Raw genomic sequence first — 26,347 nt, 5'->3', positions numbered from 1 at the left:
GCTGCCCCATGTGCCAGACGAAATAGAGTTTAGGGGTAGAAAGAGTTTAAGCAGCCTCAAACCTCTTCTTTAGCCCCATCCCCAAAACATTGAGACAAACTATTAAGTTACCCTCCTCCTAGGCTGACCTGGGTGCTTTATCTTCAGCCTGCATCCCCTCCTGGCCCTCCTTGTGAACTGGGTCACAGGGCCAATCTCTGCTTTGGTCCTCATTCCTCATTCTGGTCCTGATATAATTTATTCTATAATCTAGTACAGTCTTTCATCCTTTTTTTCTTTTTCCTTTCCTTCCTTCCTTCCTTTTTTCCTTTCATGGTGCCTGTTTTGTAGCAGACACTAGGAGAGCACAGGGGACATAGAAGTGAGCAAAAATAAATCTGGTCTCTCACCTTATTGTTTAATGGAAAAGATATATAATACTTACATAATCACACAAATAAATGTGTAACTGCTACTTGATACAGGGTCAGTGAAGGAAAGTTACATCATACTAGGAGAGCATAGACCACAAGGAAAAGAGGGCTATTCAGTGGAGACTGAGATGTGAAAAGTATGCGGCAGTTAGTTGATTTAGGAGAAGCTAAAAGCATTCCCAGCAAAGGAAATAGCATGTACAAAGGCCCTGAGGTGGGAGAGGGCATAGCCTATTCCAAAACAATATAGCTTGAGTCAGGAAACAAGGGATATTTGATGAGAGATGAGGCAGGAAAGAGTAATAGGGGTCAGATCTTGCAAAGCCCTTGTGGATAGGGTTGCCAGATTTACCAAATAAAAATACAGGATGGAGACTTCCTTGGTGGTCCAGTGGTTAAGACTCTGCATTTCCACTGCAGGGGGCGCGTGCACGATCCCTGTTCGGGGAACTAAGATCCTGAGTACCGCATGGCATGGCCAAAAAAAAACAGGATGCCAGGTGGAATTTAATTTCGGATATGCAATGAATAATTGCATAAGATATATTTATACTAAAAAATTATGTGTTATCTGAAATTCAGATTCAACTGGGCATCCTGTGTTTTGTTTGGCAGCCCTACTTGTGGGTCAGGGAAGGATTTGATCTTGTTCATCTTGAGACCAAGGTATTAAAGGATTTTAAGCAGAGGTGGCATAATCTGATTAGAATTCTAAATAGATCATACTGGCTACAGATTGAAAGGGGGCAAGTGGAGAAGCAGGGAGACAAGGAAGCAATTACACTGGCCACGTAAGAGGGGCTTGGACTGGAGGGGTGACGGTGGAGAAGGAGAGAGGTGAGCCACTAGAGCGAATTTTAGAAGATAAAATCAACAGCACTTGGGATCTACTCGGGTCCCATTGCTTTAGACACCTTCCATGTGCCGATGAGGCCCAAATCTACATCTCCAACCTGAGCCTCTGCCAGGAGTGCCAGGATCCGATGAGCTACCCACTTGTCTGGCATCTCAAACTGAACACAGTCAAAATAGAACTCTGGGTCTACTTCCTCAAACCACTCCCTGCGAAATCATCTCCTTCCCCATGTCAGTAAAGAACACCCCAACCCACCTGGTCCCTCAAGGCAAACATGCCCTTAATTCCTTTCTTCCTCTCACTGCCGCATTCAATCCATCCACCATCCTGTTGACCCTACCCACTAAATCCCATCCTGAATTGGTGCATTTTTTTTCTATCTCGACTATTATCACCTACCACAAACCACCACCTGTTGCATCTAGAAGAATGCCAGAGCCTCAAAACTGGTATATCTATTTCTACTTTTATTCACCTCTGAACCATTCTCCACTTGGGAGCAAGGATGATCTTTTCGAAACAGAAGTCAGACCTTAGCTTAAAACCCTTCAATGACTTCTTATTGCATTTAGAATATGCCAACTCCTCATCTAGCTTACAGAGAGCCCTACAAAATTAAGGCCCCTGCCTGCCTCAATCTCATCATCATCCAGTCTCCCCCTCACCTGACCCCTTCTTGTCCATCAGATCTCAGTGGAAAGGTCTCATCTTTAGGGAGACTTTTCTTGAGCAGATTGTCTCCCACCACTGGATTGCGAGCTCTCTGAGAAGAGGAACTTCCCCTGTCTCCTTCGCTATGGAATTCACAGCTCCTAGGCACTCATCAGTATTTGGGAAATGAACGAGTGCATTGGTACAGTTTGGATCTGGGAGACAAGGGAGAAGTTTCAGGGGTTTCCAACCAGATCTGAAGCCTTGCCCTGCTCTTGCTTCACCCTGAACCTCAGTCCGGTGACTGGAAACTACTTCCGGTGGCCAGACCTTTCTCAGGGTGTTTATTCATTCACCTGCCAGCACTCCCTTTTCCAGAGCTCTGCTCACTGTTCAGGGCTCCCCTGACTTCAACTTGGACCCCTGGTGATGACAAGTTGCCCAGCCCAAACTCTTCCTGAAGATTGTTGGGTTCTGTGAGCATTTGACTCTGCCCACCCATCTAAAACCCCTCAACCCAGGTCTTTTCTCCCATTTCCCTATCCTATTACAATTAAACCACAAATGCTTGCTTGACCTCAAATTCCAGACACAGCCATTGGGTTTTGGCATTCACTGGGAGGGCACTAGCATTAGACTGAAATGTATACAGATTATGAAAAGAGAGCTTAGATTCTTCCTTTATCTCTGATATTTGCTGTGGGAAACATCTTCAGAGGTGTCTGCCTGAGTGCCAGTAATATTGTCCAATTCATTTCTGTGGCCTCAAAGGCATTTTGAGAGTCTAAAACTGGAAAACATATCTCAGAGTAACTTAAACCTTTATTTAAGCACCATTAAAACTTCCATATAATGTGGAGACTTGGTAGAATATATATATCTACCACCCATCCTGTTCTCAGAATGGTGCTTCCAGAAATGTTCCTTTGGCAAAGCATTTACTATATCCCATTCAAGCAATGCACAAATCGTCAACTGTCAACCTTCCATGAAAAATCTATAATGAGTAACATTCTCCCTTTTGAATATGGGCACGCATCCCTACTATATAATTAGACTTATTCATTGTATATTTATCACCTGATTCTATTCTAGGAATTGAATGTGAGAGGCAGTATCTTCCCCCAGCCTTCATAGCTAGGCAGCCAAGCAGCATAAACATGCCAAACAACCCAAATAGAATGAACATCCACAGCTCACATTAAAATGTACAGGGTCACAGCTGCCTTTGAAGACCAGCCCTTAAACGTCTCTAACCAGTGATGGATAGCCAGGCCTTGCTCTCGCTCATTGACCTTGATTGATTCATCTTGGAAGTGGAACACTTTGACCCGTTCTTATCTTAGGCTAGGTTGCAGAAGACTCCTAGTGCCCTCATTACAGCTGGTGTCCTTCCAGAAAGGACCGCGATCTTCTTAGACTCAAATTTACAGACAAACATGCCAGTGCAGTTCTGGGTTTCTCAATCTGTTAAGTCTTACTTTATCCTAATGGGTCAAGTGCGCGTCCCGTTTATTACAATGGCTTGCCATATAAGTGTGATTTATTCAACAAGCATGTATTAAACTCTTTATATAGATCAGATACAACTGCTGGTGCCACGAATACAAAGGTGTAAAGTGATTCGTTCAATCAAATGGCATATTTTTTACTGAGTGCCTACGAAGTGCTCGGAGATGAGGATGCATAGGCAAATGGGACAGAGAGGGAGCGGCTACCCTCAAGGAGCTTATGATACAGTGGGGGAGCCTAGGTAATGAGCAAATAAATAGATAAAATAGTTTAAAACTGTGATAAAAAGGAAACAGATAAATTGAGTTGGGGGGTGGGGTGGGAGGATGGATACAATTTAGTTCATAACACTGATCCAAAAAGAGAAAGAAACAAAGAAAATTTAAAGATCTATCTCCAGTCGCATAATCTTTTCTAGGGCTAAAAATAAGAGTCAGAGTTGTTCCAATTCTTAGCATTTGTAAGAAGTTCAGTAGCCTTCCTAGAGCAGCTGTTCTTTTCCTTGCCCTAAGGTCTCTTGGGTACCAGGAAGGTGGGGCTTAGTTTTCACTTCCAAGGTGAAAGCCCTCCCACGTTTTCTTCCTATTTTGACTCCCTCAGGGTCTTTACACCTAGTCCAGACTCCAGAACTCAGGAAAGGTTGCTCCATCTCTCTTTTCTGGAACCAGGAACTTTGATCTCGCCCTTCCCAGGCAGGTAAACTTGATCCCTATACTTGCTCTTCAAGCGCAAGTCTGGGTACAACCCTCGGGAGTCCTGAGGCCCTTTCAGAGGGTCCATGAAGACAAACTCTTCAGATGTTATTTTCCTTTTGGGGAGTACTACGGAGCTCTTTTGGTGTGGTATGACATGTGATACCACAATGGACTGAGTGCAGAAGCAGATATGAGAATCTGGTTACCTTTTATTAAGCCAGACATTAAAGAGATTTGCAAAAATGTAAAACAATGCCAGTCTTCTCACTAAATTGTTTCTCAAATTATTTTTTATAAAAATGTTATTTATGTTTATATAAAGTTATTTATTTATTTTTTTGACTGTGTTCCGTCTTTGTTGCGGTGTGTGGGCTTGTCATTGCCGTGGTTTCTCTTGTTGCGGAGCACGGGCTCTAGAGCTCAGGCTCAGTAATTATGGCACATGGGCTTAGTTGCTCCACGGCACGTGGGATCTTCCTGGACCAGGGCTTGAACCTGTGTCCCCTACATTGGCAGTCAGATTCTTAACCACTGCGCCACCAGGGAAGTCTTATTATTTATGTTAACATGTTTACATTTATTATTTTCAAATGAATAAATACATATTTCTCAACTCCCCACTTTTAATTTCTAATACAGTTAATATCAATAGATGTACCTCATAAAAACAGAAGCTTTTTGCAGTCATCAATAATTTTTAAGAGTGTAAAGGAATCCTGAAATCACAAAGTTTGAGAACCCCTGTTTTAAAGTCTTTAAGCTGAAGAAGAGGGAAAGCACACGTACAGAATTATGAGTAAACTTTCACTCTTTATTCATTAGTCCCCCAAATATTAATGGGACAGGCACTATGCCAGATACTAGTGATAAATCCAGAGTCCCTTCAAAGAAATAAACATAATGGGGGAAATACATGAGTAACTGGGCCATTCCGGTACTGGATGTACCAATAACACTGGTGCCCTGAATCAGACATTTAATCCAGTCTCAGTCAGGGAAGACTTCCTGGAGGAGGAGGTGTCTAGCCCGGCATCTCAAATATGGGCAGTAGGTGCAAAACACGGTTCAGTAGAGAGACTGTGCTGAGAGAAAAAGAAAGGTTTCACAGAGGCCAGGATGTCTAGGCTGAATCTCACTGTACTTCTTTTCCAAATAACAAAGGGGCCACAAATTCAAAGTCAACCTCCTTAGGCACTTTGAAAAAAAAGACCTATTAGCCTTATTAAGAATTTACAGTAGGGAATTCCCTGGCGGTCCAGTGTTTAGGACTCCACGCCCCCACTGCAGGGGGCACAGGTTCCATCCCTGGTCGGGGAATTAAGATCCCACATGCTGCATGGTGAGGCCAAAAAAAAAAGAATTTACTGTAGGTATTTGATTCTTTCATAATAGCTGCATAATCTCCTATCTCCTGTGTTATAATGCTGTGGCCACGAGCAAACACAAACAAGGTGATCCGTGTGGATGCGTAATCTAAGCCGATGTGGAGGCATTTTGCTTTGTGATGTAGCACATAGTACATATCTGTTAATTGCCTATTTACGTGGTTTCGCCCTAAGAACATGCACAATTTATCTTTTTTGAGTTTTTATATTATTGATTGAATCAGTCATGTTTATCTTAAAAATCTCTCCCAGAAATGGCCTTGCCAAAAATTGCCCAGAGGGATCTTGAACGTCACCTGCTTCATCAGACAAGTTTGAATTTCCTGTAAGCTGAAGAGACTTCCCCGCGGGTGCTCAGAGAGCCAAGGGGGACAGACAACCTGGGAGGCCCAAAAGGCCGCAGAGACTAGACCTTTGTGGCGGGTTCTGAGAAGCAGGGGGTATTAGGCATTTCAGTTAGGTACAGCACGTTATGAAGAGTTAATCTGAAGAGAGAAATATTTTTCCTTTGGGACACTGTTCTATGAAGCCGTGTTAGTAATTCCTAGAGAGTTCGCTTCAACTAAAAAAATCTAGTTTGTTTATATTCGGCCACTTGCTACGCTCATCCTTCAGCCTCTCAAGTCCGTAGCTGAATAAGGGGCAGCGGATGCAGTACCTAACAGGTAAGATCTCCCCCGCCCGCCCATTCTTTCCCATCTAGAGCAGTACACCGGGACTCGGTGGCGTGGCCTGGGAGGCGGAGTCTAGACGCAAACTCCAGGCCCCGCCTACCCCGCGGCGTCCGCAGCGCCGCTAGCGATCTCCACCCGCCAGAGGTCGCAGGCTGCGCGAGCAGGTATCTCAGTTAGCGAGCGACTAATCCAATCGGCGAGAACTAATCTAGTTCTCACGAGAGAAAGCGCGAAGCCTGCCGGGACGGACGCGCGGCCTTCCGTAAGTTGGACCGAAATGGCAGCCTTGGAGGAAGGGTTCACGTTGACTGCGGTACCGCTGGGTTCCGGGCCTGACGGACCTCTTGGAGTGGAGCAGAGCGACAAAACAGACCAGTTTCTAGTGACGGACAGCGGCAGGACCGTCATCCTCTATAAGGTGAGAGCGATAGGATCGGAGCGCCCCCGCTGCTGTCTCGCCCCTTTCTGAGTTCGGAGCCGGAACCTCAGGTGTCTCACAGCTTTGGAAAGAGATCTTGCAGCGGGCTTAGCGGAGAGCCGCTGTGGCCTTTTCGGGACGCTGAATAAGGTCTGGAATCTGACTCGGTTGTTTTCCCGAAGAGGCATATTTCCGAGTTGCAGGCGGCAGAGCGTCTAAGTGCACGTGGGCTAGATTCGGAAAGGAAAGGAAACCTGTGCTTTCGCTTCATATCTCCCGGAGATATCCTTGCTGAGATCCCCTTCTGGGGTCTCTGTCAGCCCAGCTGCCCGCAGAAGGGTTGAACGGAGATTGGTTGGGTGGGAGAAGATGTCACTGCCAGAACAGTGCTTTAGCCTTGTGTCCGTACACTTCTTACCCACTCATTAGGGGGGAAAGTTTTGTCGGTGTTTTGTTTTGGCTTTTTGCTTTCTTGGCAGCTTAGTAGGCATCTTGATTCCGAGTGACCTGTTGCCAGCTGTGGTTCACCCTGTGAATGCTGGGTTTGCGTCCCTTGAAGTCTACACACCCCGCCCCCATTTAGCCTAAGGACTGCTTCAGCACATTTTCTAAACTTTGCTTTTAGTGGTTCCATAGAAAGTAATTCTTTTTATGTGAGCTGCCGAACAGTTTTCTGTGTCTTTAAGAAGTTGGATATCTCAGCATCGGTAATCATCAGGGAAATGAAAACCAAAACCACAATGAGATATCACCTCACACCTGTCAGAATGGCTGTCATCAAAGAGAACACAAAAAAATAAACGTTCGTGAGGACGTGGAGAAAAGAGAAGCCTTGTACCCTGTTGGTGGGAATGTAAAGTGGTGCAGTCACTATGGAAGACAGTATGGTGATTTCTCGAAAAACTAAAAATAGAACAACCATATGACCCAGCAGTTTCACTCCTGGGTATATATCCCAAAAAAACCCAAAAAACAAAAACACTGATTGGAAAAGATACATGCACCCAGTGTTCATAGCAGCATTATTTATTATTATTTATTATCTTCCATTCCAAGATATGAAAGCAACCTAAGCGTCCATCAATAGATGAATGGATAAAGATGTGGTGTATATATGTGCAATGGAATACTACTCAGCCATTAAAAAAATAATGAAATTTTGCCATTTGCAGCAACATGGATGGACTTGGAGGGCATTATGCTAAGTGAAGTGAGTCAGAGAAAGACAAATACTGTGATAGCACTTATGTATGGAATCTAAAAACTACAACAAAGTAGTGATTATAACAAAAAAGAAGCAGACTCACAGATATAGAGAACAAGCTAGTGGTTACCAGTGGTGCCAGGGAAGGGGGGAGGGACAAAATAGGGATGGGGGAGTCAGAGGTATAAACAGTTATGTATAAAATAAGCTACAAGGATATATTGTACAACAGGGGGAATATAGCCAATATTTTATAATAACTATAAGTGCAGTATATAACCTTTAAAACTGAATCACTAGATGGTACACCTGTAACATATAATATTGTGCAGCAACTATACTTCAATTAAAAAAAAAAAGCTAGCTGTCTGCTTTGAAGTTTGGGGAACAGGTTGCCAACAGTACTATCCTGTTTGCTTGTTTTGATGCTTCTGAAGACACCTTTGGTTTTTAGCTGGCTGTCAAGTGGACTTTTTGCAGTTCCTGCATAGGAATAGAGTGGCTGATTAGAATTGGCATGATTCCAGCTATCCTTACTCTATTTCTCATGCCCCTGTTCAAGGGCACAACTGCATCAATTTTTAAAATATACTAATATTGTTCATTATCAAAGTGCCGATATTAATTTACTTTTTTTCATTTTAGGAACTTATATTTTCATTTTAACTACTCTTTTAAAGTTTTTTTTTTAATTGCAGTAAAGTACACATAACAAAATTTACTATCTTTTTTTTTTTTTTTAAATAAGACTTTTTTTTTTTTTTTTAAGCATTTATTTATTTATTTATGGCTGTGTTGGGTCTTCGTTTCTGTGCGAGGGCTTTCTCTAGTTGTGGCAAGCGGGGGCCACTCTTCATCGCGGTGCGCGGGCCTCTCACCATCGCGGCCTCTCTTGTTGCGGAGCACAGGCTCCAGACGCGCAGGCTCAGTAATTGTGGCTCACGGGCCCAGTTGCTCCGCGGCATGTGGGATCTTCCCAGACCAGGGCTCGAACCCGTGTCCCCTGCATTGGCAGGCGGAGTCTCAACCACTGCGCCACCAGGGAAGCCCCCAAAATTTACTATCTTAATGACTATAAGTGTACAGTTCAGGGTATTAAGTACATATATTCACATTGTTGTGCAGTCATCACCACCATCCATCTCCAGAACTCTTTTCATCTGGCAAAACTGAAACTCTGTACTCATTAAATAATAACTCCCAATTTCCTCAACCCCAGGCAACCACCATTCTACTTTCTGTCTTAAGTGGAATCCACGTAGTATTTGTCTTTTTGTGACTAGCTATTTTTTTAATTTAGGAGATTTGTTAAATACTATCGTTTTAATGATTTCTTTCGAATGTAAATTTAATTGCTTTAATGTCTGAGACTGACTTTTTGAATATTGTATGTTCATTTCATTAGGTTTCTGATCAGAAACCCTTGGGGAGCTGGTCAGTGAAACAAGGTCAAATTATAACATGTCCAGCTGTGTGCAACTTTCAAACTGGAGAGTATATTGTTGTACATGATAATAAGGTGAGTTCTAAAACTTTTATATAATATATACAAAACAAATCAAATTTTGATTTATTAACTATTCATGTTGTATGTAAATCGAAATTGGAATGCTTTTTTAAGTTGTATGTTTTTATTTCAGGTCTTGAGAATATGGAATAATGAAGACGTAAACCTGGATAAAGTATTTAAAGCGACAGTAAGTCTTTGGATTTTCCAACATATTTATTTAGTTTATTGGTGAGATGGAATAATTTGTAATGTAGCAGTTATTTATCTTAAAGTGTCTGTGAACATGACATAAAGGTTATAACCAGTTTTTCATTCTAGCTATCGTACAGTATATCTTAGTAAAATATCTCAATTTATGAGTTAATATGTTAGAAAATGTTACATGATGTTATTTTCATATGAGGTTGAGGACTTAAATAATTCATGAATGATACATTTATAGTTATTTCCATGAGTTTAAATGTTTGTGGTGTGTCCCTTGCAAGAGCAAATGAACTTCATTGTTCCCTTTCTTAAAATAGGTAGAACAAAAAAAAAAAAAATAGGTAGAACAGACCCTGCAAGTTTCAGGAATTATACATTTTAAAAGTGGCACATACTGCAGTGAAAAAGAACCATGACTAACTAACTGTGCCTTTTCTCCTAATGACCTAAAGTATGTTAATTAACTTTTTCTTATAAAATGAAGTTCTCTAACTAGGTTAATCTTGAAAGTTCTTTATAGTTCTAAATGTCTAACTCTAAATACAATTGGCATATTTTAGAAGTGGTTCACAACAGAGCTGATTCACATACAACCGCCGTTGTCACCCGGACCCTTGAAACCTCTAGCCAGCTACCTGTGCTGCCCACTGGCTCCAGTCATTTTGTTCACCCTGAAGTAACACGATCCTGAATTTTACACAATGGGGTTTTTTTTTTTTTTTTAATCCTACATATGGTGTTAACTTCTTTTCGTGGGCTTGCAGGCTATATATACATACATACACACATACACACATACACACACACACCCATATATAAATATGTGTGTGTGGCCCATGTATTTATATATGGCATCTTTCTTTTTCTAATACCAGAACCGCTTATAACTCTGCATTAGTGCCTTTGTTTGTACCTCTCCTCACCTCCAGTTTTGAGAGACCCAGGTTATAGCCTAACCTCCAGTATTTACAGTGGAAAGATAAACCAAAAATGAATAAAAGTGATTACTTATGGGGGTGAGCAGGGGAGAGGATAGAGAATAAGATCAAAAGTTAGACTTCTGAATGTATCTTGTGTTAGATTTAACTTTGTATTTTATGTTTAGACTTAACTTTGGAACCATACGTAATTATAAAACAAAACTGAATAAAAATGAAAGCACATCAGTCCCTTAAAGATAAGCCTTCTGTAAATGTCCTGATTCTATTAGGTGGCAGTTCCTTTAGAATAAAAATTTAAATGTTTTTATGTTCTTCTAGTTGTCCGCTGAGGTATATAGGATACATTCGATACAGGGGGCAGAACCCTTGGTGCTGTTCAAGGAAGGTGCCATTCGTGGTTTAGAGGCTTTGCTTGCAGAGCCCCAGCAGAAGATTGAAACTGTTACCTCTGACGAAGAAGTGATTAAGTAAGTTCTAATACTTGTCATTTTTAACCAAAAAGAAAATGCACTCTGTTTTTTATAATATTTTAATATTAATATTAAATTAATATTAATTAATAAATTAATAAATAAATATTTTATTAATTAATTATTAATAAATAAATATTAATTTAATATTTTTTATAATATTTTTTCCCTTGTTCAAAAGTATTTTGATTATAAACATGATAAAAGTAAGCTGATTGAAAACCGTCTGTAAGACAGTAGCCAAAATAACATCCCTCAAAAGCCTCTGGCATGATAAGTGATTGAGGAAACTGGGGCCAAATGAGTCCTGTCCTAATAACAGAACCGAATAGTCAGTTATTTGAAAATTAAGTGAGTAATCCCACAAGACCAGAATCTTCTGTCATATAGCCCTGACTGCCAAGGTCAGAACCCTTTCGCCTGAAGAAGTGTGCAGCTTGTTGTTAGTTTAATCAGGATAGTGCTTTGAGACCTCTGCTTTCCCAGATTCTGGAATAAAACTTGGGAAGTGACTCGCACAAATGATAGAGGGAAATGCCACAGTTTTACATCTATCCAATCCCTATTCTTTCATCCCATTTCCTGTTTGGTTAACTTGCTGCCCCTCCAGGCCCACCTGATGCAAACTAAATCTTTAAAGGTCCAAGCAAAGACTTGTACGTAGTCACTGAACAATGTGGACGGTGACCAGTTATATCTTAGACTCAGTGAATGCCTCTAAAGTGTGAGCAACTGTGTTTGGAGGAAATCTTTATGCAAAAGGATATAGGTAGAGAATCTGGGTTCTAATCCCCACTTTGCCAGAAAATGGCTGTGCAGCCTTGGTTACAGGCCCCTTACCCTCCCTATGCCTCAGTTCCCGCTGTCACTTGAAGAAGGCAGGTGAGATGCTAATGTTTTCCTGAGAACACGAGGCCCCAAAATGACTCTGAAAAAAGGAGGGGTGGGTCAATTAAGTTTGGGGAACACTGCATCTTGTCTTACACACCCTTGGTACTTTATAGTTCACGTTACTGTCTTTAAAGTTCTGGGAAGCTCAGCAACTTGCATTTAATCCAGAGATGCATTTGACAGAGGAATGCCTTCTAGGTCCCCGTGGTAGATATTTTGAAACACTGAATTAAGTGTTCTCTGCTACCTCTCTGGCTCTAAAAAATATTTAATAAAAGATAATCTCTTAAATTTAGATTGATGATGTGTTTCTCTCAACTGGTGATTTTGAATTTTATAATTTTTCTTTTTCTTTTTTAGGTGGACAAAGTTTTTTATGGTATTTAGGCATCCTGTGCTGATTTTTATTACTGAAAAAGTAAGTGATACCTTTAATTCCTGGCCCATTTTGTGGCATTTCAGAGTCATCTATATGATTTTTTTTTTTTTTTTTTTATAATTAGAAGTCTGCTCTTAATACAATCTTTTTTTTTAAAGAGATTGGAGTTTATTTATTTATTTATTTATTTATTTTCGGCTGTGTTGGGTCTTCGTTTCTGTGCGAGGGCTTTCTCTAGTTGTGGCAAGCGGGGGCCACTCTTCATCGCGGTGCGCGGGCCTCTCACTATCGCGGCCTCTCTTGTTGCGGAGCACAGGCTCCAGACGCGCAGGCTCAGTAGTTGTGGCTCACGGGCCCATTTGCTCCGCGGCATGTGGGATCTTCCCAGACCAGGGCTCGAACCCGTGTCCCCTGCATTGGCAGGCAGATTCTCAACCACTGCGCCACCAGGGAAGCCCCATCTATATGATTTTTAAAACTAAAATTGGACTTTGGTATTTCTTTCAGAAAATTTTTATATATTTTTAAAATACTGAAAAATCTATTAGTAATAATTATTTCTATGCCTGAATTAAAGAAATATTTTTTATAACTTTTTAAATTTAATTGGACAAGAGGTTTTTAAGCACTCATTAAAGTAATTATAGTGGGCCAACAACTGGTCTCAACATTTAAATATAGTTGGTGGAAATGGGAATACTTTTAAAGTAAAATAACCTTTTTTTTTTCCCAGCATGGAAATTACTTTGCTTATGTACAAAAGTTTAACTCACGTATCCTAAGCAAATACACACTTTTACTTAGACAAGAAGAAAAATCGGCTGCACAGAGTTTTAGTGCATCTGTGTATCGGAAATTCATCTCTCTGATGTCATTAAGTAAGTATTTTTTTTAAACTTTCAAAGTTTATAAATAAAGGGGTATTACAGGATAGTGTTTTAAGTTCGAGTCTTCAGTTTTTACAGTTTTCTGTTGTAGTATTTCCCTTTCCATGCTTCCTTACAAGCATTTATGCCTTCACTTTTTGCATTTTGCCATGTCTAGTCATGCATTAGGTCAGTAATTCTCTGCAGGTAAATTTTATGTCTTAAAGTTTTATCATAAGCAATAAATAATATAATACCAATAAAAAAGGAAAAATCACTCTTTATTATGATAAGTCCAGGTTTTTTGATATTATAATTAGTGAACCGTGAAATACCTAAGGTTGGTACTGCATGAACTTCCCATTCCTCTTTTCCAACCTATCGTGTGCCATTCTTTGAACAGTGACAGAGACAGGTGGGTAAAAGGACACTAACAGAGCAGTCTTGGACTCTACTAGCCACCATTTTACAGATTTTTTTTTTAATGCTTTGGAGTTTACCTCTACCTAATGCTCTAAGGTTTAATCCCAGTCTTATGCATCTAGGGGGAAAAAATGCCTTTGCGGTCTTCTCCCCCCAGCCCGTTATGGCTTCTTTTGAAGTTGTTTTGGGAAGGTTAAGGGAGGACGAAACAGAGCAGTATTTAGGAAACATTTTCATGTTATCACAGTTTAAAATCTTTGTGAAGTTTTTCAATGTGCAAACGTTTGCAGTGGCTGTTAAGAAAAAGGCTCCCTTTGTTTATCATGTCTAGAGTGTCCTTGGAATCCGCTTAATACCTTTGCTTAAGAGGGACTGGTTTTCTTAAAGTTTAGCCTATAGGACATATTTATTGTTACACAGAAGTTTGTGAGTTGTGTTTTAGCTTTTGAACATTGAAGTAAGGGAATGTGAACCAAAGGGTCATAAAAGCTTCATATACATAGCTAGAACCACATGAAATTGCCAAAAATACAATTGACTTACAAAACGCAGCAATTTAATAGGGTTTTAGGGTGCTGGATTAACAAGAAATGTAATATTTAGACCAGGATGCTAATTAATTTCTAATAAGAGATACAGCCTTTTACTGACTGAATTGTCTGTGTTCCTGGCAGTCCCCTCATATTTTAAGTTATTACAGATATTTACAATTTTTATTTCATGGCTATCATGACATTTCTTACTGAGATTTTTATTAATATTTCTCCTCCCTCAACTTTAGGTTTGTAGTATATTCTTTTTTTTTTTTTTTTTAATTTATTTATTTATTTTTGGCTGTGTTGGGTCTTCGTTTCTGTGCGAGGGCTTTCTCTAGTTGCGGCAAGTGGGGGCCACTCTTCATTGCGGTGCGCGGGCCTCTCACTATCGCGGCCTCTCTTGTTGCGGAGCACAGGCTCCAGACGCGCAGGCTCAGTAGTTGTGGCTCACGGGCCAAGTTGCTCCACGGCATGTGGGATCTTCCCAGACCAGGGCTCGAACCCGTGTCCCCTGCATTGGCAGGCAGATTCTCAACCACTGCGCCACCAGGGAAGCCCCTGTAGTATATTCTTTATGGGAAAGCATAGAGTCATGTGATTATTACATTTGTTTATTTTTCTGGTTGGATTCTCTATCAAATTGGTAAAATCTTATAAACAACTTAGTACATTTAACTGTAACAGATATAGAACTATCATTTATCCAATAATGAACAATAAATACTTGTTTCCAACAGGCTCTGATGGATGTGTATATGAAACCTTGATACCAATACATCCAAGTGACCCAGAAAAAAATCAGAGGGTAGTTCGATCACTGTTGCTCAAGTCCGTAGTGTCTGGCAGTGCTCGAAGTGGTGTTGCACTCACTATCCTGGACCAAGATCACGTAGCAGTCCTGGGACCACCACTATCAGCTTCTAAGGGTAACTAAAATCCAATCAGTTAAGAAGTCCTTTGGATTTTTTCCATCAAAGTGTACTTTTTTTTTTTTTTTTTCATCAAAGTGTACTTTTAAGTCTCCTCTTTCTTTTTCATTTATTTATTACCACCCTAATTCATTCTCTTTTTCACTGTAGCTTCCTAATTCTTGAATAGGTCTTTGATTTCATCTTGCCTTGATCAGTTTCTCTAAAACATTTCCTATATCACTCACTACCTTGCTTGTCACCAGTGTCTTAAATAAAAACTGCAGATATCTGTGCCAGCCTGTAGGCATTGGAAACATTGGTAAGACTTGCAGTAGAGGATTGAATTCATACCTTGGTGACATTTTAGCAGAATATAAATTCATTAGTCTTGGACAGCTTGAAATTTGGGGACTACTAATGTGCCTTTTGTCTCTGTGACTTCAGAGCAGGATTTTCATCATCACCTCACCTCCTCACCCCCAAACACCCCTCCACACACACAATTGTAGTCTGTCATGAAGGACACAGTTGTACCTGGCCAGTGCAAGATTGGGGTCTCCCAGCCTACACGATAAAACTCCAAATCTATGGTTTAGCATTCAACTCTCGCCACAGTCTAGACCCTGTCCACGTTTTTCAGTCTCTTCTCCCAGTTTCAAAGCAAGAACTCTCCGCTTTATTCAGGCCAGGCTCCCTATTGACTACAAACTTGATATGGCCATCCTTGTGTATTTTGTTTTGTTTCTTCTTTTTAAGATAGGAGCTACCACTTACAGCATACTGTCCTGTGCCAGGTGTTTTACTTGTATTATTTCATTATTTGTGTCATTTAATCCTCCAACAACCCTACGAGAGAAAGTCCAGTTATTATCACCCTTGTTTTACAAATGAGAAACTGAGATGTTAGGTAACTAAGTAGTGGAACTAGGGTTCAACCCAAGCAGGTTGACTCTTACGCCATATATCTTACCACTCTTAAGTCCTGGCTTTTAACCACTTTACCAAGCTGTGCTTCTCCTCTCTCAACCCCCATCCTCCCTCTCTAGTTCCTGCTTTAACCCCCCAAAAATTCACTAACCTCAGTAAAGTTTCCCATGTCTCTTTCCAGAGTTTTTTTTAATATATGCAAATACTACTAGTTATTTTTCTTCCTCTTTTTACACAAATGGTAGCATACCGTATCCTCTGTTGTACACCTTAATTTATCCACTCACCTGAGATATCATAGAGAGCCTTCCATAGCAGCATCTGTATTGACTTTATTTTTTTAAGAGGAAAATATAGGCAGAACATTCTGACATAAATCACAGCAATAGTTTTTTTCATCTGTCTGCTAACACAAAGGAAATAAAAACAAAAATAAACAAATGGGGCCTAATTAAATTTTAAAAGCTTTTGCACAGCAAAAGAAACATCGACAAATCGAACAGACAACCTACTGAATGGGAGAAAATATTTGCAAATGATATGACTGATAAGGGATTAATATCCAACATATATAAACAGCTCATACAACTCAAAGTCAAAAAAACAAACAACCCAACTGAAAAATGGGCAGAAGAACTGAATAGACATTTTTCCAAAGAGGAAATGCAGATGGCCAACACACACATGAAGAGATGTTCAACATCGCTAATCATCAGGGGAATGCAAACCAAAACCACAATGAGATACCACCTCACACCTGTCAGAGTGGCTGTCAACAAAAAGAACACAAATAATAGGTGTCGGCGAGGATGTGGAGGAAAGGGAAGCCTCGTACTCTGTTGGTGGGAATGTAAATTGGTGCAGCCACTGTGGAAAGCAGTGTGGAGGTTTCTCAAAAAACTAAAAGTAGGACTACCATATGACCCAGCAGTTTCACTCCTGGGTATATATCTGAAAAAACAAAAACTAATTCAGAAAGATACCTGGACCCCAGTGTTCATAGCAGCATTATTTACAATTGCCAAGATAGGAAAGCATCCTAAGTGTCCATCAACAGATGAGTGGGTAAAGAAGTGGTGTGGGTGTGTATATATGTATGTGTGTATATATATTTGTGTGTGTGTGTGTGTGTGTATACATATATATATAATGGACTACTACTCAGCCATTAAAAAGAATGAAATTTTGCCATTACGGCAACATGGATGAACTTGGAGGACATGCTAAGTGAAATAAGTCAGACAGAGAAAGACAAATACTGTATGACATCACTTATATGTGGAATCTAAAAAGTACAACAAACTAGTGAATAAAACAGAAGAAGCAGACTCAAAGATACAGAGGACAAACTAGTAGTTACCAGTGGGGAGAGGGAAGGGAGGAGGGGCAAGATAGGGGTAGGGGAGGGACTAAGAGGTACAAACTATTATGTATAAAATAAGCTACAAGAATATGTGTACAACATGGGGAATAAGCCAGTATTTTATAATAACTATAAATTGTGAATCACTATATTGTACAACTGTAATTTATGTAATATTGTGCAACAACTGTACTTCAATAGAAAATTCATTAATTTTTTTTTAAAAATGCCTTATTTTTTTAGAGAAGTTTAAGGTTCACAGCAAAATCAAGGGGAATGTACACAGATTCCCATATGCCTCCTGCCTGCACATGTGTCCACTTCTTCTGTGAATTTCTGTCTTCATTACTCATTTTTATTCTTAATAAAGCAAGACCTATGTGTTTAACTATGACTTCCCTCCTCCCTCCCTCCCTTCTCCGCACCCCCAGCACCATATATTTATATTTGGCTGGCTTCTGAACTTGGACTTTTTTTTTTTTTTAATTTTTTGGCCACACCACGAGGCATGTGGGATCTTTAGTTCCCCGACCAGGGATCAGACCCGCACCCTCTGCAGTAGAAGCGTGGAGTCTTAACCAGTGGACCTCCAGGGAAGTCCCAACTTCTGAATTTGTATGTCTTATTTTACAGAATGCCTCTCCATATGGAATACAAAATTTCAAACACTACAGGCTTCAAAAGAGTTACCACAAGGGACCAGCGGTCAAGTAAGTTTTTGCACTTTGGGGTTTTTTTCAAATGTACTTATTTTTGTGTCTGACAAATAGACTGTCAGGGAAGAGACCTCTTCGGATCTAAATATTTTGTCAGTTTTGATTAAAATAAATTAAGAAATATTTTCTACCTGCAAGATTGTATTTAATTTGGTTATTGTTTTTATAGTTTCCTTATGTTTGTCACTTTCAAAAGACTAAATTATAAGCTAATTTTAGATCGGGAGAGAACAGTTAGCTAGTTAATAAAACTTTTTAATCTCACTTTGGTTTGATCTTTTTACTTTTGTATTTTGAACTATATCCAAGGGCTGTTACTTTGCCTAATAAATTAGTCTTTTAGGTTATATGTTAAATGTTATCATGGAATTACATAAGAATACTTAAAGAATTAAAATTTAAGGTGACCAGACTATAAACTTTCTGAGGCAAGGGACCTTGTCTTTTTTGTTCTCCATCGTATCTTCAGTGCTTAACAAAGGTACTCAGTAAGTACTGGTTGTTTAGTGAATATAAGATATAAATACATCAAGATATAGGATGTTTTTGATCATTGTAATTAGACGATAAGGAGACTATGTTTCTTAGCATAGAATTCTAATTTATATTTAAACAAGTAATTTTCACAAAATTAGCCGTTCACAATTCCACTGCTCTAACAAACTTCACTTTTGATTTCCATGTTCCTTTGAGCTTTTTGTTCATATACCTGTCTCAGTTTTACAATTTTATAATTGAGATCATGAGATAGAAACAGTGTTAAATTCTGCTTTTTTCATTTCGTACGTCAAAACAGTTTGCCTGTGTTACAATAGCCTTTGTGAGTATCACGTTAATAGATGTGTAATACAATATTTTAAACAATTCATTTATTTTAAATATATGTGTTGATCAAATTTTTATGAGTCAAAAGAAATTATCTTTAAATTACACTTTATTCAGACATGGGCAAAAATAAGAGCTTTGTAAACCTACCTCAATTAATAAATTGAACATATGGGATTATTCTGGAAAGTTGCTTAACTTCACCGTATTCTTTCTGTTATATTAAGATTACTTCCACCACAAGTTATTGTTATAAGTTATATGGCTTTGTTGAATCAGATCTTAGAAGAGAAAAAGGGTTGCTTACATTTTTGATAACTTTTTTGTAGCTCTGGTATCATGGGGAAAATTTGTTTATGCTACATGGAAAATTTCTAACTGTAATCCCATACAAGTGTGAGGTGTCATCATTAGCAGGTGCTCTTGGAAAACTCAAGCATAGTCAAGATCCAGGTAGGAACTTAAATGTTTTATTACTAAAAACCATTTTATAAACTTCTAGTTTGATATGTAGATTTTCACAGCTATAGGTTTGCATAACCTGTTCTTAATGTTGAAATTTGCCAGTGTTCGTTCAGATTTTATTGGTCCAGGAAGCTATCTTGGGAACAGTCCACACTGCAGATGCTGCTGCAGGTTAAAGAGCTATGCTGCGTTTTGAACACCAGTGTTCTGAATTTAGGGGCAACGGGAAAGTCCTGCAGACAAAATCAGTAATGCTTTTTCCCTCCTTGGTTTACCAGTGGCCTCATCTGTTGGGCACATAGCCTTTTAGGATATTATGATTTACTGATCTGAGGTTATTGGTAGAATGAAATGGACTTTAAAGCCGCTCTTGAATTGTGCATGAGTGGTGGTTGTTCTATTGTTCTTTGTTTGATTGATTGGCTGGGTAAATACCAATAGGTCAGAAAATTCCAGAAATTGTGTGTTTTGTGTTTTCTTAGACATTCATGCCATGACTCATTTTGTAAACTGGGAAACATCACAGGGATATGGACTTGGATCTCAGAACTCAGAGCAGTCAAAGAGAATCGTAAGTTTGGTAGTTGAAATAGAAATGTTACTACGGATGTTAAAAAACAGAAAAGGCTGAATTATTTTAATAATTCATATTTGTACAACTCTTAAAACTTGCTCTTAATGTTGGGGTGATTTGAAGCTTGAACCCAGTAACCTGACAGCCCTTATCCGAAAGTGACACATGTCATCTAGTAGTTTTTATGGGCATGTGTGTAAGACCCAGGTGTAAAAATGGACCAGTTTGCAATTAGTAATAATACCTTCCTGAGTATAGAGATTTTATTTATTAAAAAATGAAAACCTGAAAACCTTAAAGATATTTAAGTTAAAAGTTGAAATAGACCCACTTTTCACTATAAGAAAACCAAACCCTAAAAAAGCTTGTGAATGGACTTTCCTGGTGGCGCAGTGGTTAAGAATCCCCGCCTGCCAATGCAGGGGACACGGGTTCGAGTCCTGGTCTGGTTCCCACATGCCCTGGAGCAACTAAACCCCTGCGCCACAACTACTGAGCCTGTGCTCTAGAGCCCGCGAGCCACAGCTACTGAGCCCGCATGCCACAACTACTGAAGCCCACATGTCTAGAGCTTGTGCTCCGCAACAAGAGAAGCCACCACAATGAGAAGCCCGTGCACCGCAATGAAGAGTAGCCCCCACTCGCCACAACTAGAGAAAGCCCGCGCGCAGCAACGAAGACCCAATGCAGCCAAAAATAAATAAATTAAAAAAAAAAAAAAGTTTGTGATTAGAGCAAAAGTGTGCCAGTCTCTTTGGGATATTTTATATTCTTCTAAATGTCTATTGCATCTTTTGTGTTGTTTTGAGATCCTAATCAATTTACTGAATTCCAGTTAAGGAGAAGGAAAATTGAAGCGAGTGTACAGCCGGAGGTTCCACCATCCACACAACTCTTAGCAGCCGTACAGGTAAATTTTAAAATATTAGAAATACGAAAAGTCAACTCATGGTTAAAAGAAATCCTATGTACTTTTTATTGTCTTCCTCTTGTGATCATTTCTAGAGCTATGGCTAACATTTGTATAGTATATTGAGGTTGTCAGAGTGATGCTTTGGCTTATTTGACTCTCGCTAAGCATTTTGTGAGATCAGTGTGATGGTGGTGGCCTCATATCTCATTCACCTTTGCATTGAATGTTTGCAATTTAGCTTCTTAGAAATTTTGATTTCTAAATCCTTGAGTTTTTTTTTCTTTGTATTTTGTCTTTGTGCAGTAAATTGTAGTATCAACTCCAGTTTCACAGGAATGCATGAATGCTATTAGTGATTTAAGACGATGTTAAGCTAGGAACTTTGAAGTGCAGAGTGACATTTATTAATGTACCACACTGAACTCTTTACTTCTGCCCTTTCAGAAAGATTCAGAAAAACATATTGAAGTAGAATTACGTAAATTTTTGGCTGTTAAGCGGACCCCTGACTTTCATACTATTATTGGGGACGTAGTAATAGGACTTCTGGGAAGATGTAAAGCAGAACCATCATTTTATCCTCGGAACTGTCTGATGCAGCTTATCCAAACGCGTGTGCTTTCTTACAGGTAAATGTTTCTGTACACCAAACTTTATACGCATAACTCTTTTGACCTTGTTTTTGCAGTTCTGATTTTCATACTCTGAAAAAGCCTTATGAATTATTTGCAATTGAGAGTTTCTTAATATATAAAAATGATTCATGTTTTTGGTCTTAGCTTGTGCCCTGGCTTAATGGAGTTTGCCTTAGAAAAGACAGATGTGCAGATCCTACAGCTCTGCCTACAGCAGTTCCCTGACATCCCTGAGTCAGTCACCTGTGCTTGCTTAAAAATTTTCTTGAGGTAAGTTAGGAGCTGATGCTCCTTTTCTTTCACTGCATTTTTAATCTATTGTTTTATTTTATTTCTAAAACTTTGAAGGCTTAGAAAATGAAAAATTTTCCAGTAAGTTCAACTACTGATAAGAATTATTTCCTGCTTTCAATTAACATGATAGCATTGGTGATGACAGTCTTCAAGAAACAGATATCAATATGGAGTCAGTTTCTGACTATACTGCTATTATACAAGATGGGGAAATAGAAGAACAAACTGAAATTCTTCAAAATGGTTTCAATCCTGAAGAAGATAACTGTGAGAACTGTGCTCAGGAGTTGACTGAGAAGCCTCAGGCTGCAGCGGAGGAGAGCACTTCCTGCCCTGTTACAGGGAAAAGAGCAGCGCTACTGTATCCTTTGAAACAGCTTCCCTTGTATTGTCTCTTTCCCAGGGATGTAGTCAAATGCCAAGCAAAAACTAAGGGGTAATTAGATAATTTAAGGTGGTTTTTTCCTTTTCTTTCTTTCAGTTTTTTTCAGTTTCTGCTTGAAAATGGATTACATTCAATGCTGTGTTCAAACAACTTACTTAAACCTTCTTATTTAAGAAGCTGTACTAAGATAGAAGCTCTATCCCTTCTAAAAATCAGTATACTGAATAAACACCAATTATCTATAATAGCAAAGTATTCCAGATGATCTCTAGTGACGAGAATGTTCAGTGATAGCACTCTTCTAGAAAAGTAGAACTTTTGTATAAATTTAGAAAAATGTTACTGGGGAAGGGAATTACTTATTACTTCAGTAGAAAAGCCTTTATTGGTTGAAATGAGATTTTCCTTTATTCCCGAGTAGAAACGCAATTCTTCATTCAGCATATAGCGAGACGTTTCTTCTGCCTCATTTGAAGGACATCCCAGCACAACACATCACTGTGAGTGTTCTTACGAATCCTACAGGATTTTATTTCTGGGTTAAGTGTTGCTCCTTAACTCTACCCAGCTTCTAGGGCATTCGAAAGGTTATAAAGTTCTTTCATCTGAGTAAGAGGTTTCCCAGCCCTCAAGGTGAAAAATCGTGCTTGGGAGACTAGAGTGACCTGGGGGAGGCAGAGCTTGACGTGTTCCTGGTGCCAAACCCGAAGGCCAGGTTCATCCATCTAAGTTAGAAACGAGTAGGAACTAAAAAGAATTGCCCGGAGAAGGATTCTGTCTTCTCTACTTATTATTTACAAACAAAATAAGCTCCTCACCCACCCCTCCCAAACCAAATGAACTCTTCTTTGATGGCAGGGAGTGCATTTGATTCATTTTTGTGTCCCCTGATGTCTAGCATATTTGTTTGATGTACAGTTAAATTCAGTAGCCTCTTAAAATTCTCTCCAGTCTCTTTGTTAGCTTTACATAGAGAAAATTTTTCTATCAAAGTGATTGTTCTTTTCTCCGCCCCACCTAGCTATTTCTCCAGTATTTGTATTTCCTTTATCTGAAGTGTAGTGAAAATGCTACTATGACTCTTCCTGGAATACACCCTCCAACCCTGAACCAGGTGAGGTAATCTTTTTATTTTGATCTGATGCTGGGAAAAATATGTTAAAAAAAAAAAGGTTTTATGTATATAGTATCAGAATCTGGAATCCAGGAACTGATTTCTCCCTGTCTCGTGGTTCCTACGACCCTCCTCCCTCACCAAGTACACAAACCACTGGAGTGGATCACTCAATTTGGTAGATGGCTTTTTTAGAGCCATAATGCTATACTAAGGAACTTAAATTCATCTTAAATTCCTGATTCTTTATTGTGACCCTTTTCAAGAATTTCCTCAGCTTCATTGGGAGAGAGTGATAATAAGTGTCCTCCTAGTAACCTAATAATCCCAAGTCCCTCTTAGAGATAACCAATACTAAGAGTTGCATTTATGTCTAGAAATTTGCTTTCTGTACCTTAACTTATCTTTCTCTTGTCTTTCTAATGCAAATTAGATCATGTGCATGCTATTCTGCAGCTTGTTTTTTTTCACTCATTGCTAGCTACATTTTACACATTTTCTGAATCAGGCTATATACATCTGCCACATTCTTTTTAACCACTGCATACTATTTGATTTTATAGAAAATCTTAATTTGTTAGTCCCCTATTGATTGGCATTTAAATTACTTACAGTTTTTGCTATTGTAAACAAACTTTCAGTGAGCATCTTTATACAAATATTCTTGCATATTATGAGAGAACACCTGTTGGGTAAATTCCCATTAGTGAAATTACTGGATAAAGGGTGCATGCATTTTTAGTTTCGAAAATGCCAGGCTACCTTTCCAAAGGGTTGTGACAAGAGGTACTGTGGCCACCAAGATCTGAGACCTTACTCTCTGCTAGTCAAGTAGGTAACAAATAAGTGTTTTATTTTAATTTGCATTTCTTTGATAATAAGAAAGGTGGACCATCATTTCTTGCCAATTTATATTCCTTTTTGTGTACTGCCTAATCAGGTTCTTTGTCTAATTTTTCTATTGCATTTCCTGTCTTTTTCATTTTGCCTTATAAATTATTCTTTGTATATTAAGAGAAATTAGTCTGTTTCTATGAAGTGTATTACAAATACTTTTTTCCTATCACTCTTTTTTACTTGCTTTAGTGTAATTTTTGCCATAGATGAGTTTTTAATTTTCATGCTGTCAGAATTGTTAAGCTTTTCCTTTATGGCTTCTTTTTGGGTATGCCATGCTTAAGGCCGTTCCCACTCTAAGAGTGTAAAAATAGCCGCCCTGTCTTTCCCTAGGACATTTCTTTTCCTTTTCTTTGTCTAACTCTTTGATACATATAAAGTTTATTTTGGTGTAGAGAGTTACATAGGGATCAGCTTTCCCCTCTTCCTGCAAATGGATAATTGGTTTCCTTAATGCTTTGTCATGACAGTGATATTTGCATGTTAACAACAGCATTTGAAGGTGTAGACTACATAGAATACTTTAATAAATGTATAGTAATAACTTTATTTTAGTTCTTGGTAGCTTATCTATAATACAGGACACCTTATTCTTGGGTCATAGTGTATATTTCAGAATAGGAGATGAGTGGGTTCTTTTTTTTGTAGCTGCTAGTAGTTATGAAGAATTTTAAAATAAAAAGTGCTAGCTCTCCCTTGGATTAAATATCACTGTGACTTTCTTTTTACTGATTAATCTGATGGAAAAGATCCAATTATGCTTGTAAAATGACAAGTATAAAAGCAGAAAAGAGGCTTTTTAGATTGCTCAGAAATTCCTTCATCTCTAAAACGTTCAGACTTCTGTAAAGAAGACTTATTTTTTCTTATAACTGTTTGATATTATTATGGACTTTGTAAAATGAATTAACCTAAAATTAAATTTAAAATCTTAGCTCCTTTTCCTGTTTATCTTCAGATTATGGATTGGATATGTCTACTTCTAGATGCTAATTTTACTGTTGTGGTAATGCTACCAGAAGCAAAAAGGCTACTGTTAAGTCTTTACAAGTTTGTGAAATCCCAGGTATGTAATTATTGATACATACTGAATTCTGTTTGTAACCAAGAAGCACCAAAATTATAATTTATTAAAATTTTTCTTGGAATAGCCCTAAGTAATTGTGGAGGATTTATTCAAATGTACAAGTTATGGTAAAAGTTATTTTGGAACTTTTTTCTTTAGATAAGCATTTGTTCTGAGCTCAACAAGATTGAAGTAAGTTTTCGTGAGCTACAGAAGTTAAATCAAGAAAAGACTAATAGAGAATTATATTCAATTGAAGTGCTGGAACTCTTCTGATATTACCAGTTCTCCTTCATAGACGTTTTATGAAGCTCTTTTATGTGGATTCTTCCTACTCAACCAGGCAAGAGATGTGTTTTGTTTGTGACTGTCTCTTCGGTGACAAGAGAAATGTCTGAGCAAGTACCTAGACCATCACTTATTGATTCTCCTGGGCCGGACTGCAGGTTTCACGTGAACCTATTCTAGCTTATGGACACTGGTGGGGAGAGATTCTGAAACTTTTAAAAATATGTAACGGAGGTATTTTTAAGTAAACTTATTTGTGTATTGATAAAAGTTGAATTTCTTACCATCCATTTGAATAGTTCTTCTTTTAATAAAAAACCACCATTGAAGAAACAGTGATTCTAGGAAAAACATGGTTTTATCAGAGTCAGAAGCTGTCCCAGCTCATCTGTGTTCATGGGGGACAGAAGAGGGCATTTCCACAGGCAGGGTGGGAAGGGGCCTTGTACACGAACGTGCTTATCTCCTGCCATCGTCTCCCGTTCTTTACCTCCTTGCACTACCTTCTTACATACCCAGGGCTTGAACATTATCCCTCAGATTACCTCTGTGATTAGGATGCTAAATTCAGTTATAGAAATATATTTCTAGATAGTAAAAAAAAAAGTCTCTTCTGAAAATAGTATTACAGGTTGATTGACCATAGAATTTCCTGTTTTAACTCGGGTTTAGGACAAACGAAAGGCTTTATGTAGAAGAAATGGATGCTTTTGTTTCTTAAAAATAAACTCAAATTTATTTTTGTTAAAAGTGAAATCACTTTTTCAGGTGATGAACTAAGTTTCCCAAGAGTGACTTGAAACATTTATGAGCTATGAAAGTCTCTGTTGAGTAGATCATTTTGAAACCTCTTTTAACGTGAAAGGTTGCAATATATATATATTTTAAATTCCTGTAAATTCTAGCGCATAATATAAGTTCAAGTGTGGTTCTAGAGCCCATGTTA

General features: G+C 38.7%; 1 protein-coding gene across 2 annotated transcripts; it reads left to right on the top strand.

Annotated features, from left to right (window-relative positions):
- The first annotated feature begins 6,414 nt into the window (after nucleotides 1–6,414).
- NOL11 (nucleolar protein 11) lies at nucleotides 6,415–25,687 on the top strand. Of its 2 annotated transcripts, XM_007185932.2 has the most exons (18): nucleotides 6,415–6,604; nucleotides 9,214–9,327; nucleotides 9,449–9,505; nucleotides 10,782–10,930; nucleotides 12,185–12,242; nucleotides 12,937–13,081; nucleotides 14,766–14,954; nucleotides 17,863–17,939; nucleotides 19,100–19,223; nucleotides 19,718–19,806; nucleotides 20,645–20,719; nucleotides 21,167–21,351; nucleotides 21,502–21,627; nucleotides 21,782–22,012; nucleotides 22,458–22,536; nucleotides 23,058–23,150; nucleotides 25,006–25,113; nucleotides 25,273–25,687. In XM_007185932.2, exons 1-18 carry the CDS (start codon nucleotides 6,464–6,466, stop codon nucleotides 25,387–25,389), a joined length of 2,157 nt encoding a protein of 718 aa, XP_007185994.2. In that variant the 5' UTR covers nucleotides 6,415–6,463; the 3' UTR covers nucleotides 25,390–25,687. The 2 variants fall into 2 exon arrangements, with proteins under 2 accessions (XP_007185994.2, XP_007185995.2); XM_007185933.2 differs by lacking the exon at nucleotides 22,458–22,536 and having other exon boundaries at nucleotides 23,099–23,150.
- The last annotated feature ends 660 nt before the right edge of the window (nucleotides 25,688–26,347 follow it).

The sequence above is a fragment of the Balaenoptera acutorostrata genome, chromosome 20 (genome assembly GCF_949987535.1).
Source record: "Balaenoptera acutorostrata chromosome 20, mBalAcu1.1, whole genome shotgun sequence".
Taxonomy (NCBI): domain Eukaryota; kingdom Metazoa; phylum Chordata; class Mammalia; order Artiodactyla; family Balaenopteridae; genus Balaenoptera; species Balaenoptera acutorostrata.
Note: the sequence above shows the minus strand (reverse complement) of the source record. Positions and strands in the feature narration are given on the sequence as shown.

Bases quoted from the DNA above. Each gene is read 5' to 3' on its own strand.
- NOL11 (XM_007185932.2), top strand. From the start codon at position 6,464: ATGGCAGCCTTGGAGGAAGGGTTCACGTTGACTGCGGTACCGCTGGGT. The intron at 13,082-14,765 runs GTAAGTATTTTT...TGTTTCCAACAG, and splicing joins CATCTCTCTGATGTCATTAA to GCTCTGATGGATGTGTATAT. The intron at 22,013-22,457 runs GTATCCTTTGAA...ATTCCCGAGTAG, and splicing joins GGGAAAAGAGCAGCGCTACT to AAACGCAATTCTTCATTCAG.